The sequence below is a fragment of the Serinus canaria genome, chromosome 2 (assembly GCF_022539315.1).
Source record: "Serinus canaria isolate serCan28SL12 chromosome 2, serCan2020, whole genome shotgun sequence".
Classification (NCBI taxonomy): domain Eukaryota; kingdom Metazoa; phylum Chordata; class Aves; order Passeriformes; family Fringillidae; genus Serinus; species Serinus canaria.
In genome coordinates this window covers 37879993-37899181 of record NC_066315.1, presented here as the reverse complement: position 1 = coordinate 37899181, position 19189 = coordinate 37879993, and the positions used below count along the sequence as shown (strand labels likewise).

At 39.8% G+C, this 19189-nt stretch overlaps 1 protein-coding gene across 1 annotated transcript in view; it reads left to right on the top strand.

Annotated features, from left to right (window-relative positions):
* The first annotated feature begins 492 nt into the window (after positions 1 to 492).
* Positions 493 to 19189, top strand: part of ZNF385D (zinc finger protein 385D) — a 414757-nt gene continuing 396060 nt past the window's right edge. The window contains exon 1 of the mRNA XM_050971656.1: positions 493 to 595. Within this exon, the coding sequence (XP_050827613.1) occupies positions 493 to 595 (103 nt within the window). The remainder of the gene's footprint in view (positions 596 to 19189) is intronic.

The following is a 19189-nucleotide window of genomic DNA, read 5'->3' as shown; positions in this document are numbered from 1 at the left end:
TGGGAATCTCAGGTTGAGTTACTCATCGGTATGGAGTCAGGAGTGTGCACAACCAATGATTTTGATGGCAGGAGGTAACGTACACGTGTTTTTCAGGGAAGGTGCTGTAGGAGGACTTGCCGGCGGGCAGGAGGAGGTTTGTGCCGGGGGCTGTCATTTCCCAAGCGCGGAATTCTTATCATCACGGCCGCCTCCGATGCTCTCCCTCCCTACGGTACGAGCAGGGGGCTGGCGGCGCACGGACCCGGCCGGGCAGGGGAGCGGGCGCTGTCCCCGGGGCTGCTCCCGGCGCCCCGGAGAGCGGGGCGGGGGGCGCGGGGCGGTGCTGCCCGGGCTGGGCGCTGCCCGCCCGCGCTGATTGACACCGGCCCGGGCGGAGGCGGGTCCGCGGGGACCGCGCTGCTCCCGCCCGCCGCCGCCGCCGGGCAGCGCGTCCCGCGCTCCGCCGCCGCCCCCGCGCTCTCCCGCCGGGATCGCGGTGCCGCCCGCGGCATGGCCGGCGCGCTGGGCAGGGGGGCGGCGTGCTGGCGGATGCGGAGCGCGGCGGGCGGCAGGAAGGAGAAGGCGCCGGGCGCCAAGCCCCAGCCCCGGCACGGTAAGGGGGCGGCCGCGGCGGGGCTCGGCGGGGCGCCCGGCGAGGCGGGACGGGAGCCCCGAGGTCCGCGAGGGGCAGCCTAGAGGCCAACTTGCCTGAGACTTGTATTACCCGCTCGGCCCCTCCGGGGCAGGGGAATCCTTTCCTCGTTCCAGCGGGTGCGGAGGGAGAGGAGCTCCCTGCTCCCAAATTCCGCCGGGCTGCGCCTTAGGTCTTTTATTTGCCGAGGCGAAAGGAGAGGAACGGTGTTCGCGCGCGTTTTGGCATCTTGCTTTGACAGCGGCTTCTGTGATAATTTTTGCAGAAAGCATTTCTCCTCTGGAGAACGCCAGTGAACCTGAGAAGAGTCTAGGAAATCTCTTTTGGCTTTCACGATCTTAATGCCCGGAAAGCACTGTTGAAATTATTGCCCTGTGTGCTGTTGTCTCCTCCTCCCGTACTTGTTCGGGGAGACAGATGCTCTTTTTGAAGGCTGAACAGCACACAGGCAATTCTCCCAAAATCAGATCCTGACTTTGAAGACATAGAGGGGAGTGGTGTTTCACGAACTGTTGAAAACAAGCGTTGAGGTTCGTGACCCTTGCATGCTAAACACTGAATGCAGTTTACCCAGAGCCAAAGCTGTCATGTACGGTTTCCTCGCTGTGCTGCTTGGCTGTCACCGATCTCTGCTTTGAGGAACAAACCCCTGTTTGTGGATCTGGTTGCAATGTCTGGAAATCTCACTAGAATTTGTTCTAGCTGTGTGTTCCCCCTTGGGTTTTAAATCCACTATTCGGGTAAGTGGGTTTGCAGAGGTTTCTGACCTAATCCTTCAAGGGTAAAGTAACAGCTTAACTTGTGCTTGAGTTCTGCGTCAATTTGCATTTGTTTGTTGTTGTTTATGTTAGTCCCCAAAGTAACTTCGTGTCTTTTCCTGAGAAGCTAGTTTGGCTGAAGGAGTAATTTGTACTCTTTACAAGTCTGGAGGTTGCTATAGCTCATTCAGTAATCTTGATGACAGAAATGTTGGGATGATGGGGAGCCTAATACCTCAGGTGTTGGCATTTTGAGAAAATGCTTGCTAAGAAAGTAATACACTCAAATGCAGGTCTGAAATGAAATCAAACTCAGTGTTTCTTCCATTGATGGTCACCTGGATGTTTCTGAGCTGGAGTGCTTCTGCAGCAACATCTCCTTTTCCATTTAGCCTCTTTGTGCCCCTTTCAGAAGCCAGAAGAGGAAGCAGACTAAAAGTTGAGCAAAAATTTTGTCGGTGGATGTCTAAACCCCTCTAAAATAAATTCTGTAAGGAAAAAAAAAAAGTGTTATCCATTTAGAGAAGACAAGTGGTTGTTTAAAAGTAATTGTAAATATTTATCCTATTAATTCTGAGTGTAATGCTGGTAGTAGAGACTCACAGGCTGGAGTTGCTGGGATTCCTTTTAATTGTGTATCTATTATATGTAGGTATTACACAGTAGCTAGGCACACAGACCAAAATTCTGGATGCAGTGAATTCAGTGGGAATTTTGCCACTGACCTAAGAAGAGCCAGAACTGAATCCACAGACTGTGTAGTGTGAGGTGTCGGGCCAAACTGAAAACATTTGGCTGATTTAGCTGTGCAATTGTGGCAAAGTTTAGGATCCTACATATGCTGCTATGATTAATGTATTATCATATTAGCTCTAAATTAAATTAGTTAAATAACAGAGTTATTTTATGACTTGGTTCTAATTTACCTTAAGAAAAAAGGTGTGGTATGCTTCAGTCTATCAGGATTGCTACTTAGAAATGTTTTCTAAAGTATCATATCATACTGAATTCACGTTTAAGTAATTGCTGCAACAACACAGAACACTGAATTACACTGAAGCCCATACACTTTGCATGCTTTCAAGTGTCATTTTAAAACAAGCCCTCTATTGTATTGCCTTTGCAAAGTGAACTAGGCTTAGTCACCAGATCATTTACTAACCTTTGACAGCTCCAAATGTAAGGTAAAAATGAAATTAGAGTAATTTGCATGTCCTTAACACTGATTGTGTGCTATAGGGAAATATCTGGGGAAAAAAACCAAAGGTGTGATATTGCTTTAGTATGCTTACAAAATTTTCAAAGTTACAGAAACATTCTCTTTTCCAAGAATGAGCTTTTAAGTAAATTTCAGCTTTTGTAAGCAGTGTAGATAAATTCATCACGCAGGAACAGAGAACTTTCTTAAAGTGCTTAAGCTAAAGCATTAGAGGGGTAATAAGTGAGATATAGCTAAAAGTAAAATTGTGGTGTATGGACTGCCAACAATTTTCAGCTAGCAAACAGTCTGACACGTTGGACTCATTTATGCCTGCCTGCATTCTGTTATCAAAGTGAGGTGGGAACTGTTCACAAGAGAGCTCTATGAAATACTTTGAAATTTGGGAAGAAATATTTCTTGGGAAGTAGTATTTCTTCCTAATCTCTGTTTTTGCTACAAAACCATTTCAATGGGCCCCCGTCCTGCCTTGGTTAAAACTGTCATAGTTCTATGGATCTCAGCAGCACTGTTGTGATTGACACCATCTGAAGACCATGCACGACATTTCTGTGTATGTTTGGATTAAGATATGTTTATCTGGGCATTACTTAAGGATCTAAATTGGCAGGGTGCATATTGAGTTGCAGCTGAGCAAACCTGCCATTTAGCTGAGTCAAGTTACAAATATTTTCCAGCTTTGACATTCTTCTCACCTTTTACATGAGGAATTATGAAGACTTTTTTTATAGTTTTCTGATATTTAAAAATACAAATATGAAAATTTCCCTGTGATCTCATGTGTAAAATTTTTGTTTTTCAGGTTTTTTGGCTTCATACCATGTAAAACCAATGTAAAGCAGAACTAGCATTTGCACCCATTGTGATCTATACAGTACTTGAAGTCTTGTCAAGATTCCAGCAAAAAGTTCAAGATCCTGTTGAGATGATGAATATTAAGAGTCTTGTAAAAACTCCATTTTTAAATTATTTAATGTTGGGTTATCATTGGCAACCTACCTGTAAAATTTCCAAAGAACTTGAAAACTGACAACGGCAGCCAGAATTCTATTACAGATTCTCTTTAGGCAGAAGAGATTAAGAAGTAACATAATGAAAAATATGTAAATAAAGTAATATTTCAGTGTACTGCTTGAGAAAACTTTGAAATATTTGTATGAGAACCTCCTCCCTTGAGGAGTAAATATGGAAAAATTGTGACTAAAAGCTATGAAACAGAAATAAGTTTTAAATTACTTTATATCACCAGAAATAACTTCTGGAGAGAAGGCAGTGTTTTATATCCCTTTTAAAGCTATGTGAAAGTTAATATAAAAACACTTACCAGAGAAAAACAGCACAAGTAAATAGTGCTGGATGTATGTATAGGAGTGTTGTCAACACAGGTGAAGTTTTAGACAGAAAGCAATTACTTTCAATTTATTTGATTTTTTTTTTTAAAGAGCTCACAAAATGTGCCATATTTAGACTGGCAAGTGCAAGTCCTCTGTGCTTCAGCCAGCATAATGAAATCAGTTGTTTTTATGCCAGTATGTTGAATTAAACACAGGTAGGCTGGATAAATGATTGTGAGCTCTAGCAACACAGACCACTATTTCAACTGGATCTGCTGACTAATTTTGGTCTTCACCTATCTAGAGTTGTCACAGAATAAGACAAAAACTGTTGTTGACAAATCTGTTTGGTATAATGGAAAGGTTGTAGTGTGGGAAGGGTAGAAGTCAGTGTTTATTGCTGTAGAGATGTGGTCTCTTCCAGTTGTGTTGAACTGCTGGGAGAATGGAGAGAGAGGGGAAAAAACCCTACAAACCTGTTCACAGTTCTCCTCTTCAATAAGCTCAATCATATGCACATGTGCAAACATCCAGGTTGCTCCTGGACTGGACTAATTCCACAGTTAGTAAGGATTTAGTAAGGAAATTAAATTGTGCTTGAGCTTTCCACTTTCAGATATTCTCATTTTTTACGTTTCTTCTTGAAATATTCAAGAATGTGCTTCAGTATTTTCTGTTGGCTTTTCCTTGTCTTCCTTCTCTGTCTCCTGGGAAATAATGTTGTTGGTCGTGTTGAGGTAGTCATAACCAAATCTTCTGTTTTGCTCGAGGCATAGTTCTCTCACCTCACTTTTTACATGTGCCTTATTGTAGCATTTGTGCAAGTAAATATCTGAAATTAATGCAGGCTTTATATATATATATGTGTGTATATATATACACACACACACACACATATGCACATATATATATATATGTATGTATATGCTTAATATAAAAGAATAGAAGTTTTCTTCCTGAAGCTAGTTCACATATTTTTCTGTGATCAGCTGGAATAATCTGCAGGTAGGTTTTAAATATTGAAACATTTTCCTAGCCTATATGTTCAGAATGTGTGAACATTGATGTTATTTCTGTTTACATCTACTGACACTTTGATGCCTCAGCCCCTTTTGGGGTCTCATTAGTAAGGCAGTGTGTTTGCTGTGTAAAGCAGACCTTGCTCTGAAGGCAAGGCTTTCCAAACAAATGGATGGGTAAGGAAGGGTTTTGGCCTGGAGAACAAGAGGAGTTTGTTTACCAAACATATTTTAACTTGATAAGTCTATCCCTTTTTCCTTTGAGGTAAGTGCTAGCTAGCTGTTACCTCTTTCTGTGGTTGTTTCTGTTTTTTGTTTGTAAAACTTATTTATTTCTTTTGTTTTGTTTTTCAAATTATTCCCTGTAAGAAAGGATGCCTAGTTTATAGAAGAGGATATTTATGATACTGATAAAGCCTAGTATTATAGCTTCCTCAATTAGTGGTAAGTAATCAGAGCTAAAAATCCACAGATTATTCTAAATTTTAATTTATGACAAAATGAAAAACCCACCATCTAGATCTTAGAACCAGATTCCAAATACAGTTTTCTGATATTTATTTAAATCTAATTTTGGCAAAGAAATGTAGTTAAGGAACCAAAGACTTCCCTTCTATTTCAAAACCAGATATATTTTTCTGGCTTTTATTTTTTTACAGACTATTTGGGTAGTTTTAGTCAGACAGAGTCTCAAGTCACCTTGCTGGGAAGTACAAGGTGTGATCTGAAAGGAAAAAAGAATCACTTTCCTGATCATTTGGCTTTTGCTGTTGAAAATTCTGAAGCTAGGTGAAATGATTACTCTGACAGAACTATAGAAACTATCTCATTTCAGTACATTCTGAAATATTTTACATTTTGAGTAACCCTGGCTCCAGGGCATTTTATACTTGCTTCTGGAAGTTTCCAGTCCTAGTATTCAGTTTAACATCTCTGCCTTTGTCTTTCCATTTAGCCTTGCCATGTTAAAACAATGAATCATCTCGTCCATTAACTACAGTTGGAATGTCTGTTTATGCACTGAATTTGTTTTGTCATGTTGCCTTAATAATTGATTGGAACTGTGGCAACTCCTGACTGCTTTCCCATATGAATTTGGGCTATTCCCAGTGCTGTTCTGAGCAGTAGAAGCATGAGCCATCCCCAGACCTGGAATGTCTTTACCCTCTAAGGATTCACCTTGTCTTTCTTATGAAACTGTAAGGCAGCGTTTTCATTGTCTGTCTTCATGCACATGACATTGTGTAGAGGATGTAATATTTCCTCTAACAGCTGAACAAGGATGTGTTGTTATTGTAGGTTCACTTTGATACATTCTGTTTTGTTGATGGATTTTAAATTGATGCTGATTAATATGTTGAAGCATTAAATAGCAAGTTAAATAAAACTATAATGGCATTCTTTGAACAATTTAGAGAAGTGCAAAGGAAAGGGCTACAGGGCAGGGAGGCTGAGCCAGAAAATGCAAATTTGTACCTCTTGCCTTGTGAGTGAGCTTGAAGATAGCACTTTGGTTGCTATTTAGGCAGTGTTTTGAAAATAAATGCCCTTTCAATAAAAAGGCATTACACTGGCAGTTCCTTGGGTTATTAAATAGCACTTGCCTTAACTATGTAGTAGCATGGATGAGATTATTGTCTTTATTTACGTGAAAAAAAAAATCTTTGTTTCTTTTGGAAGGTAAATACTAAAGGATCTTCTTAATAAATAAGCCCAAAATACTGTGTAAAAAGTGTTCTTTTTAAGATGGTGGTCTTTGTGGTCTTGTCTTGTGCACTATGATATCTAAGAATATTTTTTTGTGCTCTCTATGACCGATTTTCATTGAGTTGTTGATGCCACATTCCTGTGGAAAGCATCAAAAAGTAGAAACAAGGAGTAGGAACTGATGGGTAGAACCTTCTCCTGAAGGCAGATTAAAGTAGAACTGTTAGTTTGTGATAATGAATCCAAGAGCCTGTGGAAAAAAATCAAGAAAAAAGAGTTGTTATTGTCAATGACTGCATTGCGCTTTGCTGTACAAACCATTCCAGTACTTTGTTCAATACTTATTGCTCTGAAGCTCTGAAACTACAGAGCTGTCTAAACTGCTGGCATTTGTAGTGAGGGGGAGGAATGGGAGGTTTAGAAGAGATACTCCTTCTCCAGAAGTTGAGTTGAGTAAATTCATGTAGTGTAACCAGATGTCCTCATCAGTTCCATCTCTTCAGCTGATTGTCACTGTGGTTTCATGTGGGAGGTCATGGTTGCTGCTAGACAAGAAGTGGGTGTGAGTAAAATTTTTTAGGAGGTAAGTGAGAGGAGGTTCTGTAATGAGAAGCTGTACACAGAGAGATCAAGGGACCCCTGCATTGCATTCGTATCAGCAGGACTGCAAAACAGATGAGATGCTGTGTTCTGGAATGGGTGGAATGTTTCAAGACTTCTGCATCATTTTTAAATATAAGACATCTTCCTAATCAAGTCCTGACATCAGTAATGTGTTCCTTCAAACCTGAATTAGAGGGAATGGGAACACAATATTCACTTTTTATTTAACTTAGAGGTGTGAAATTTTTGCTTTCTGGCTACTTGGAATGCCAAGATATATTCAAGCCTGTAAATCCATTTAAAAACTGGAAGAAAGTGTTTTCTTTTTTTTTTGTTTTAGATCACTGTATGTGTTTTAGGGAACCACGGTCTTTTCCAGTCCTGATGACGTTGGACTTGTGTATATTCTCCATGGCAGGACTGCTCCCAGTCCAGCTATTGATTTCATTTAACACTGAACTTGCCTGAGGGGTGGTCAGTTGTTTGTGTTAATGGTACTGCTGGGTGCAGCCTAAATTGCTTTGAGCATTTGGCCTACAAAGGCAAGTTCTAATGAAGCAAAACAGAATTTACCACTGTTTTTATTCATTGTGTAGTTGTGGAGGATTTCTTGTTGTTTTTCACTGAGAAGTGGTAATAATCTCTTTAGAACAGAAGCAAATATTGTTGGGGTTTTTGTTTGTGTGGGTAGTCATTGTTTTCTTCATGTCCAGGCTGGAAAGCTAGTCCCAGCTCAATTACTTGGATTTTTGGGAGAGGACTGTATTGCTAGTGTGAAGGTGGCAGAAGGATCAGCTTACAGAAACTGCAGTGGCTGGAGTGAGATGCTGATTTTGGAAGGGTTTGATCTTGTGGGCTGTAGCTACTTGCTGTATGCACCAGATCAGTGAGCTGATTTTTCAGGCTTTCTGAATTCTTCTGTTTTGGCACTCAGGGAGAGGGGACACCAATGATCTCCCAGAAGAGATGATTAAGTGACACCTGAGAGTTTTTCAGAGTTCTTAGCAGCATTGAACAGTTGTTCCATTGCAGGGAGGGTGAAGCTGAAGCAGCATCCTTGACTAGCTTATTTTCCCTTTTATTTCTGCACCAAGACTATGCCAGTTGGATGGCAGATGGATGTTTTTAGCCCAAGGCTTTTGTATTCTGCAAACTCAAACTCTGTTTTATGATTTTCTTAGCATAAAAAGAGGAAAGTGGCAAAATTATTTATTGATGTATTTTCACAATTGTATATGTTTGATGGTGGTGGTTTGTTTGTTTATTTTGGGTTGTTTTTTTTTTTTTTAATCTAGTTAAAATATTTAGATCCAATAAGTTCTGATTGTATTCAGCATGCCTAGTGGAAACCTGAGGAATGCACAGAATGATTCAAGTTGGAAGGATCCTAAGGAACATCTCTAGTCCAGTCTCCTGTTCTATGTCAGCTGTGAGATAAGATCAGGTTGCTCAAGGCTTTCTTCAATCCAGTCTTGAAAACATCCAAGGAAGGCATGCACAAAGTCTGGCAACTGGTTAACTTTTCACATCAAAAACCCAAAGAGGGCCTGATAATTTTGGAAAAGTGGGAGTTGTAGATAACAGGCATCTTCCTAGAAATAAGTTCAAGAGTAAGTGGTGCTGAAGTGATTCCACTGATGAACTGAAGTGCCACTCGCAAAATATTATGAAAGCTGCCTTATTTTAGGATGTTCCAGAAAAGCTGCTGTGGAAAACGAATAATTTGCTAAATCTATAGTGTTCTGAATAAAAATAATTCAAACTCTTTCAGGCTTGCAGTCTGTTATTGGAGTTCACCTAGACACTTAGTTAACTTTTAGAGAAGTACAAAGGAGTGTGCCAGCTGTGTGGGCCTTCAACTATGTGCATAAATCAGGAGTGGAGGTAAGAGTTTGTGATGAGAAGGATCTTGGCAACCTGAGTAACTGAGATGTTCCATTGTCATTGTAGCATTACTGAAGTCTCTGGTCACTGTAGAAAGAGTCTGAAAGACAATGCTGGACTTTTTTTTTTTTTTTTGTGGGGGAGGGGCAGGGAGGAGAAGTTGTGTGGGGTGCGTGTTTTTTTTGTTTTGTCCTGTTTGGGTTTGTTTGTTTTGGGTTTTGGTTTTTTTGATCCTCCACAAGGCCCCAGCTTTGGGGCAGTAATGAGATTGCTTGTTCTGATGTTCCACTTGACACCCTGCCCATAGGGTGGGTGGGTTTCTCTGGATGTTCCCTGTGTCTGACTTAAGGAATTTCACAAAGAACCAGCAGCTCCACTGCATCTTTATGTCCTGGTATCTTCTTGTGTACAAGCCTACAAGTAAATATCACAATTTTTTGTCAATATTCTTATGTAAGGAATCTCCATGTAACATAGCCTGTATGAAGTAGTACAACCTTGCTGGTAATATATTTTCCTGCTATAAATGAGTACTGTTTTTCTTTAAAAAGCACATTATGACTTTTGGTATTAACTGCCATTGTTTCACATATCCTAATTAATGCAGCTATTTGGTATAATTAATTTAATAATGCTTCTGCAGTCATGTAATAAGATACATTGGCCCACCAGCAGTCTCAAGGCACTCATGGTAAAAGATTGTTTAGAGACTCACTTTCATTGCTTAATAATATTTTAATAAGACCTTTCATTGAGCTCTGTGGCCATCAAAGTCTTATTTTTGAAATTTTCTCTTCCTTCTCTTGTCCTCAAGTGTTTGTTTTTTGTTTTGTTTTCTTCAAATCTGACATCAGATTTTATCTTTGTTCCACTGCTCTTTGCAGGTTTTTTTTTAACAAGTAGATGGGTAAGAACTTCTGTCAGTACAGATATGATTCAGAAATCTTTGATCAGTGGTTTTCCTTGAAGCCTACAGTCCTGGAAATACTTCAAGTTTCAAGGCTAGGGGCAAAAGATGATTGAGAAACTAGTTTGGTAAATAGAAGTCATTTATGATTTTCCTAATATAAGGAAAAATAAGAACTCTATGTGCTACCAAAATTGTGAAAATTTGGCAATGGCTGACCCTGTGATGCAACCCCAAGACGGATTTCTCCCATGTCTGATATTTTATGTGTTTCTTGAGAATTAGCATTTGTACTTCAACAGTTGTTTTTCTGAATGTGTCTGTGTTTGAGAAAGGGTATGTGAAGCCAATCCATGCAGTAGAAGGAATTGCTCTGTACTAATAGCTTTTTCAGGAATGTGTGTTCTCTGGTCACAACTTGCAGAAGCTGGACCTGGCACAGAAGAACGTGCAGGGCACGGGTGCCACGAGGAGCTCTCAGTGCCGGGGCAGCGCTGCGCAGTGCGTGCCTGTGTTTGCCACACTCTGCTGTTTGTGTGTTTTTGCCACAGCAGACGTGCAGCAATCACAGCAGGCACCACTGAGCAGCGTGGCTGGGAGCTCTGCTGCCATCTGTGTTAGCTCTGCCTGCTCCTGTTGTGTGCTTGCTTCCATATGTGTGGTTCAGCACTTAGTCTCTACAGCCATTGGAGTAATAGATCTGAAAACAGTTGTGATAATTGAAGTTGATGGCAAACAGTCATTTAAGAAGTTAATTACTTGGTTTTCAATATATATTCTGTTTGTATTTTTTTTTAAATATCTCCTACTCCTTCAGAAACATTTCATGAGACACCTACTGCTCAGTCCAAACTTGGAATCATCACTTTTGGCTTTGTACATCGTAATAGCCTCCACAGCAACCACTGTGATGCCATAAACAGAGGGTTTGACTTCAGGTGAAGAATGTAGGCAGTAAAAGCAGAATAACCCATAAAGGAAAATGTGGGAGGATGGGGAAGACAGGGAAAGTGATTATTTTGGCTTTCTGTGTAGCGATACACCACCCACCCTCCCGGAACTCTTTTTTTTTTATATCTTTACTGATTGCTGAAAGAAAATAGATTCTTTATGATGTCAAGGTTGAACCTCCATTTCAGACAGTATAATTGAAAATATATACAAGTAATGGAGTTTTATTCTTCATGAGGTTTCTTTTTCTCTCTTTCCATTCATTTTTAAAAAATCACTTTAGTAAATCCACCGTGGGAGGATAGTTTTGCTGCTGTACTTTTCCCAGGATGCAGCAAAAGAAATTGCATTTGCAGTTCACAGAGAATGAAATTATACTTGCTCTGTCCTGATGATCCACTACTCCTACACCCAGCACATTTCTGGGAGAGACTCTTGCTTGCTATAAGAGACATTGCCCTGACTGTACTTGCACCTGCTCTTGTGCATGGAGGAACAGGAATGGATTTGGGCCCACGTAGCCCCCAAATTAGAATTAGGCACTGCATGGAGTGCCTCTGTGTGGGTCTGCCTCCTTCCTCTCTGAGGTGTTGTTCTTGGGAGGGGGGAGTTCAAACACATCACTTTGTTTGCTTACAGGGGTTGAGACAATTTTCTCTTCTGTAATGGATTTGTACCTGCTCATAAATACCTTGGTCTCAGAGAGCATCAGGCAGCTGAAGGATGTCCATTTTTGTCTTGCACCATCTCATGTCCAACCCATAGCTGGATGCTTGACTGTGAAATCAGTAGACAGTAATTGGGGAATGCAAATCTCATTGTGGCATCTGGAAAAGTGCACTGTGTTTTTTATTTTTTTAAGGTTAGACACGTTCCTTTTTCTTGTTGAGTGATAAAATCTTGCTCTTTGACCCTTCAGCCATCCATCCATTAGAGATTATGTAAATAAACCTTTATTTCTTGTCTTTTGTGTTGAGCCAGTTTTTTTTTTTTTTTCTTTCTGGGCTGTGGCTTCTCAAAAGCAGATTCAGTTAAGCAAACACTCAAATGACCTTAGTGCTCGTGTAGCAACTTAAGTACCTGTGTGCCAGCCTGCAGAGCAATAAGTGCTTCCTTTTCTTACAGAACAGAAATTGAATGCAAAGAGTGCCTATGGAAAGAAACATTCTCAAATAAGAGCAGAGAAAGCCTAAGGATCAACAAGGATTTCCATTTAATATAATGCTGATCCTGTGCTCCACAAAGCTGGTTAATGTGAGGAGTCTTACACTGGATCGATCTATCTCTGTCTGTACCTATATGTATATATCTATTTGTTCAACAATTCCAGCAGTTTTCATGTACATTTCAAAGGCAGAGAGAGACTGAGAGTACTCATATCTGTAATTCCAGTATTCCAACAGTCCCTCCATCTGGATGGTTGTTCCCGTGAAACTGACACAGTCTGGACAATTTGCATCAATTTCATTTTTTCCATTTTCTCAGATGAGCCTTTAATCTCTTGCTTGCTGATCCCTGGTTTATAATCAGATTTGACAGCAATAGGATGGCAGTAAATATCTTGATATAAAGGTCTATAACAAAGTAGAGCTGTTGTTTCTCTCCTTACTCCTTGGTAAGGTAAAATTTTATTTGTGAAGTGTGAATAACTTTGAAGCATAAAGCTGCCTAGTTTTGGGCTGTTTGCAGCTGGATTTATTAACAAGTGAGATGTTTATTATTTTTTCCTCCTCTTAAAATAACAAATAAAAGTCTTATTTGTGACCTACGTCTTAATATTTCTGGAAATGAATTTGATATCAACTTGACTAATTATTCTGTTTCCCTAGAGGCTGATAGGATACTTTTCCAAATAAGATCTAAGGTAATAGTTATTTGACATGTGGATAATAATTTTCATTCCTAAATAAAGCCATTCTGGAATAATTTTAATGCCAATAAATAATAATAATGATTTTAATATCAATAAAAACCTTATTGTTAACTGAATAAAAATATATTTAATAGTTGCATTTAGCAAAAACCTGCCCATGGTTTGGGGTTTTTTTTTCATTGTTTTGTATACATGTGTTAGTTGCATAATTTCTGCATCTATTTTGCTTCCCATCAAAGTGGAAAAATCCTTTCTCTTTGCCTTTTAAGCAATCCTCTGCACAGTCTTACAGGTCAAATTAATGGTAAAAATATTCAAAACAGAAGGTTGGAGATATACACAAAATGATGAGCATACCCAGTTTAAGTGCAAGCTGTGCCTATGAAATAAAGAAATTTGTTCAAACAATAAGCTGTAATCAGTCATGTTTCATTTTATTAAAATTCTTTTTCTTGAATAATTTTTCCTGGTTGTGTCTCTCCCTTACTTTTTATATTCTTATTTATAATTTTGGCATTATCCCATTGTAGCCTGTCTGTACTTAATCTTGAGAGAAAAAAGACTCTAAATACATTGCCATATTTTATTTCTTTCTCTCACTCTTCTTTTCATGATAAACTAATTTCCATGTCTGTACTGCTCCAAAAATTCCTCCCCCTTTATTCAGCTCCCATAACCTCAGTTAAATCTGAGCTTCACTCTGAGAGACAAGAATTTAAATGTGGTTTCTTCCTCTCCTGCTTAAGCCCTTGCCTTTCCTTTTTAGGATTTGGTGTTCTTGCCACCTGTGTCTTCAAATGTCCATCTGGCAGACTACAGAGTTTTCTAATTCTTTTATTTATATATATATATATATATAAATATAAATATGTTGATTTTCTTTTGTTAAATAATTTTTTAGTGATTTTCATGTATGTGAAATTATTCAGTTTTTTTTTTTTTTTCACAATTGTGATGAGAGTCCAAATTGTCAGCCCAACGAGCTCCAAATTCCACACTTGCCTGTATAATATTACTGTAATTTTCATTTGTGCTTTCTCTGCTCTTTCTTGGTTTTATGCCAATAACTTCAGGAAGATCAAACATCATAAACTTTCTGGGTATAACTTTAGAGATAGAACAGAAGATTCTGAGGAAACCACACTCCTAACTCTATGCTTCAAACCCAAACTCCAATCACCTGATGTACAGAAAAGTGCTGGCAATGGTTTTCCTCTTTGGAAGCTGCTGTTTTCCTTGATGTTGCTGTGGGAAGAGGTCTTTGTTGTTCTGGGTACATATGAGTTAGATAACTGGGAATTGCTGACAAAAAGGGAGAATCTGATTTAGGACATTCCCACTGATTTTTGTGGGGGTGGGGAAGGACTGTGTTAGTGCTCATCACTGGCAAATGGTAAGAACCTTTTTTATTGGGTCATTGTTTCTGACAGCTTCATCCAGCTGCCTTTTCAGTTCTCTCTGGACATGCTGTTACAGAGCTTTGAGAAACAGATTGAAAAGTTGCATGCAGCAAATGAGCAGTACGAGTTCCTTATTAATGCTACTTTTCCCTCTGGCAAGCTTTTCAACTTCAGAGAGTATATTTTTTCCCCTGCACTTGGAATTAATTTTGTATGCCTTGACAGCCAAATTATTTGCTGTAGGAGTAAAACACCACATCTGTCCCTCACTGAAGCTGAACACTGACTGAGCTGGTCCTACCAGCCCACGATAGCATCAAATGGTCCATGGGCCAGCAGAGAATCTTCTGGTAATAGGGAATTGCAATTTGTATGGGCAAATACAGAGCTGAGGTGGAGTTCAACAAATGGGGACAAGTTGCAAATAATTCAGCATTCAGGAAAGAGTGATAACAATCATTGTTCATGCCAGCATGTGGCTGACTTTTAATTAGCTTGGAATTATGCTTTGCTGGTTTAGGTAAAAGACAGTAAAGATTTTGTCAGCTGAAAATTAATTGCTCGAGTTTTTTGCAGAGATTATTACTGAAGCCAACACAATTCCTACTAAAAACTGGAATTCTCTATCGTATATATTTTTATGTATGTTATATCCATACATAAATTAAACATTGATGTATAAGAATAGAGTACCTGTTGTGGAAAAGAATGTGCACAGCTCCATTTGAGAGAGGATGCAGCAGTGCCTGCCTCCACCAGTTATAAGTGGTTTTCTGGCAGTGAGTGAAGAGCTGAATTTAATGATTTAAACATACAGAGACCTATGGGCAATGTCTTCACAGTGGTTATTTGCATTTGAGAAATGGGAACAGGTATCCAAGGAATTTACTGAGGTAAGTTAATAAGTTTCTGAGTGTGCAGAAAGATATATGTACTCTGGGGAAAGGTAGCATGTGGCCAAATCTGAATGCACAGGGCTTGAACGTTGTTGGTACTTTGCAAAATTGCTTATCAATAGCTTATTGAGTAAACAATTTACTTTAGCAAAGTGTGGAATATTTTTAAGTGATGAAATAAGAAATGTGATAGCCATGATAAGGAAGGTGATACTAAAAAGTGTGATTAACAAAACAGTAGAATTAGGACAGCAAAACCTCACACACAAGGTTTTATTTCCAGATAAAAACGTTCTACAACTGAGCCCTGCACAAAGTGTGTGCAGTATGTTTGAAAATGAGATGTGGAAAAGAAGAAATATTGAAATGGACCAAAAAAGTGAAGAAGACTATAATGTACAGTGGTCAGCCATAATCATCATTCCAGTTAAAAAAAGTATTTGATAAATGTCCTAATCTCAGAATGAAACAGCAGAGAGAGACCATTTTAGTTTTCCCTTAATCAAAGCCAGGAAGCAAATGAGAATCCTGAGCTAAAAGTCTTCGGGTATCTCTGCTCTGCCTGTGGAAACTGACAGGTCTCCTAGCAGGAATATGTTGATTTGTGAAAAAGCTAAATCATGCAGTGAAACTGTTGCATGTTTTTATATTTATCAAATTTGTAAAACATGGAGGAAACCAGTGAAGGCAGCTTTTCCACATAAAGTTGGAATCATTAGATTAGCTATCAGGACAACTAAATTAGCAACTTGTTTTAGTTTATCTGTGAGAGAACAGAAGACCTGCATCTTTCAATAGACAAACTAACACAGGGCAAGTAGTGAGCAAAGAGTGACTGTCAATACTCATAAAAAAATAGATATCTACTGAGCAGTCCAGGCTGAAAGGAAAGGGAGGTATGTTGAGCTGGTGGGGATTTTTTTTGTTGGTTTGGTTTTTTGTTTGTTTGTTTGTTTTGTGGTGTTTTGTTTTGGTTTTTTTTCCTCTTTTAAGTCCAGAAATATGATTCTTCCACAGGGAGAGTTGGGCTGCACCTAGAATTTTGTGTATCTGCTAGAAGCTATCACTAAATAAGAATGTCTTTGGAATTATCCTGGCATTTGAGATGTTTCAGAGGAAATTGAACCCCACACTAGGGGAGCTCTTAGATGTTGATATTGTTGCTGATAATGTTCCTGTTGCAAGGAAAGGAAAAGTTTGGGAAGAGGCAGTAGAATACTGTGGGGTTGGGTTGTAGCAACTCCTTGGGGCACGCCAGGCAGTGCTTGTGTCTGAATCAAAGGATGAAAAGGAAGAGTAGCACTTGTGGGAGGCCAAAGTAAGATCAGAGTGCCTTAGATCAAATCCTAAGAGTGCCAGTGGTTCCAAAACTTGGTGCAAACAGCAATGTTAGCTGCAGTGTGATACTCCTGGAAATTCCCCAAAACAGGCGCTGGTGTGAAGAGTGTACGTGGTGGGGTTTGCTAGCAGAGTCTTCAGAGACACAGGCAGCTACAGCAGAGTAAAACTGGGAACAGATCTACCTAAAAGACCAGTGGGGAAGGTTAAAATGGCAGATCCATGGCTGACAGTGTGTGACTGCTCACATTCCTTGAGAGCCAGACAGAAGTGCAGCACAGGGACTGGCAGTGGGATCCTTTATTGCCTCTTGCAGTCCATGGCACTGCCATACAGCAGGCAACATGTGGAAGTGATTCATTCCAATCTTTTATGTGTGTGTCTCAGCCTCTTATTTCTGCTTTTCCTGTCACAATTTCCTTCTCCAGGTCATCCCAGGCTTGTTAAGTACTTTCAGTACCCCCCTGTATTTTCTTGTCCCACTCCCTGTCTTCAGAGGCATTCACATTCAGTAATCTTTTCCAGATTTGTGGGCAAAAAATATGTCTTCCCAGTCTAATTTTCCCAAAAAGTCTTTAACCATGTCCCCAAAAGATTCCACCAGGGACAGATACTGAACAAAAAAAAAGTCTGAAAGAAACCTACCAAAAACCAACCAACCAACTAAAAAGCCCCAGTCAAATTTTGGCAATGTTCTAAGCTGGTAATGGGGTTTTCCTGTTTGGAAGTGATGGCAGCATTGATGTGCAGTTTTACCAGGACTATTGCAGTGCTTTCTAATTACATATTTTCACATAGATTCTGACTTAAAAATTGTTAAAAGCTTGAAGGACCAAATTATGCCTAGAACTCCCACCTCAAATTAATAGGAGACATTTGAAAAGGGACTGAATAAGATCTAGGGAAAGCAAAAATACACTTCTGTCTGACACTTGCCCACACTTAGGTATGGCAGTCAAGCATAATATGTTGAAGAGAACAAATGCATTCTTTTTTTTCTCTTAAATGTATTGTTTCTTTGATAGTGTTTGTGGATTTTGTGTAGATCTTGTGCAATAATATTTTTTAACAATTAAACTGCTACATGGTGTGACTTCAAAAAGCATGGAGGTACAACAGGTCAGCATGCATTGAATTCCCTTTTTCACCCTATGTATATTTACTCACAGGGGAATTCAGCATGTTCTTCAGTATACCCTATTTTTAGTCTATTTTGGACCTCTGTCTTTAACTGAATGAAATAAATGCATGTATTTATTACATTTGCCTTTTTATTTCAAAACAGTCCAGCCAGGGAGCAGAACAACTGCCTTCTAGAAAGTTCCTACTTTGAGTAGAAAGTTTGTATCCAGAATAACTCTGCCACTTCAGGAAGTTTTTGCTCTTAAACCATTGGGCCAGGTTTGCTGGCAGGATTTGTGACCCTGTGGAAGGGAAGCAGTTAGTGAAGAACTGCAGCCTTTGGGAAGGACTGGTGTTGGAGAAGTTCATGAAGGTCTCCTGTAAGATGGACCCCACCCTGGAGCAGGGGAAGAGTGTGAGTCCTTCCTTGTGGAGGAAATATTGGCAGAGATAGTGGGTGATGAATTGACCACAGCTCCCATTTCATACCCTCCTGTGGTAGAGAAAATATGGAGTGAAATTGAGTCTGGAAAGAAGGCTGGGCTGGGTGGAAGGTATTTTAAAATTTGGCTTTATTTTTCATTTTCCTACTCCAATCTAATTGGTAATAAATTAGTTAATTTCCCTGAGCTGAATCTGTTTAGATTATGACAGTAATTGGTGAATGATCTTTCCCTGTCCTTGTCTCAATTCATGAGCCTTCTGATGTATTTTTTCTCCCCTGTCCAGCTGAGGAGGGACTGATAGAGCAGCTTTGGTGGGGATCTGGCATCAAGCCAGAGGCAGCCCAGCACAGCTGGGATAATTTACAGAAATTTGAGGCAGGTGGGAACAAAATTGAAAAGGGGCAATAGGGTGAGCTTGGCCAGCACTGTGACCACCCTGGCATTAGGAATCTCTCACAAAGGATGAGTGGAGAAGAGCTGAAAATGGAGATGAAGAAGCTCTCTTAGGAAGTAAGGTTTTCCTGGTTTTCTGCTGGTCTAGCAAGATAAAATGATTCATACCATGGTCAGGTATGTGCCAGAGAAGGAATGGGAATGCATGGTTGGGACAAAAATGCAGGCTTAGCAGCCACATTGGACTGATTCAAGCATACAACATCAGTGACAAGTCACTATCCTGTAGCTGCAAACAGGGCAACAGCATTAGGCAATGCTTATGTCATATTTTTCTTTTCCCATTGCCATATCACCCTTTTTTTACTCCCTTACAATTTAAGCCTTTTGGAGGCATACCTCAGAGCAATCTGGTGATTGTGTGTGGATATTATATCCTCTATAACCCACTCTTCCAATCCAGAATATGCCAGGAATTGCACCAGGGCTCTGTATGAAAATGCTTAATGATCACCCAAGTGCTCAAAAGGTGACATAGGAATGTCATCTGATACAAAAAGGAGGAAAAATACATGGACCATTTCTGGATGCTGGAATGGAGGCTTGAACTGAAAAAATAGTTTTGTTTAGAGTGTCTTGAAAGAGTTCAGGGTAGCGTGGCCATTATGGAGAAAAGTCTTGAATAGCTGCTGAGAATCTGAAACA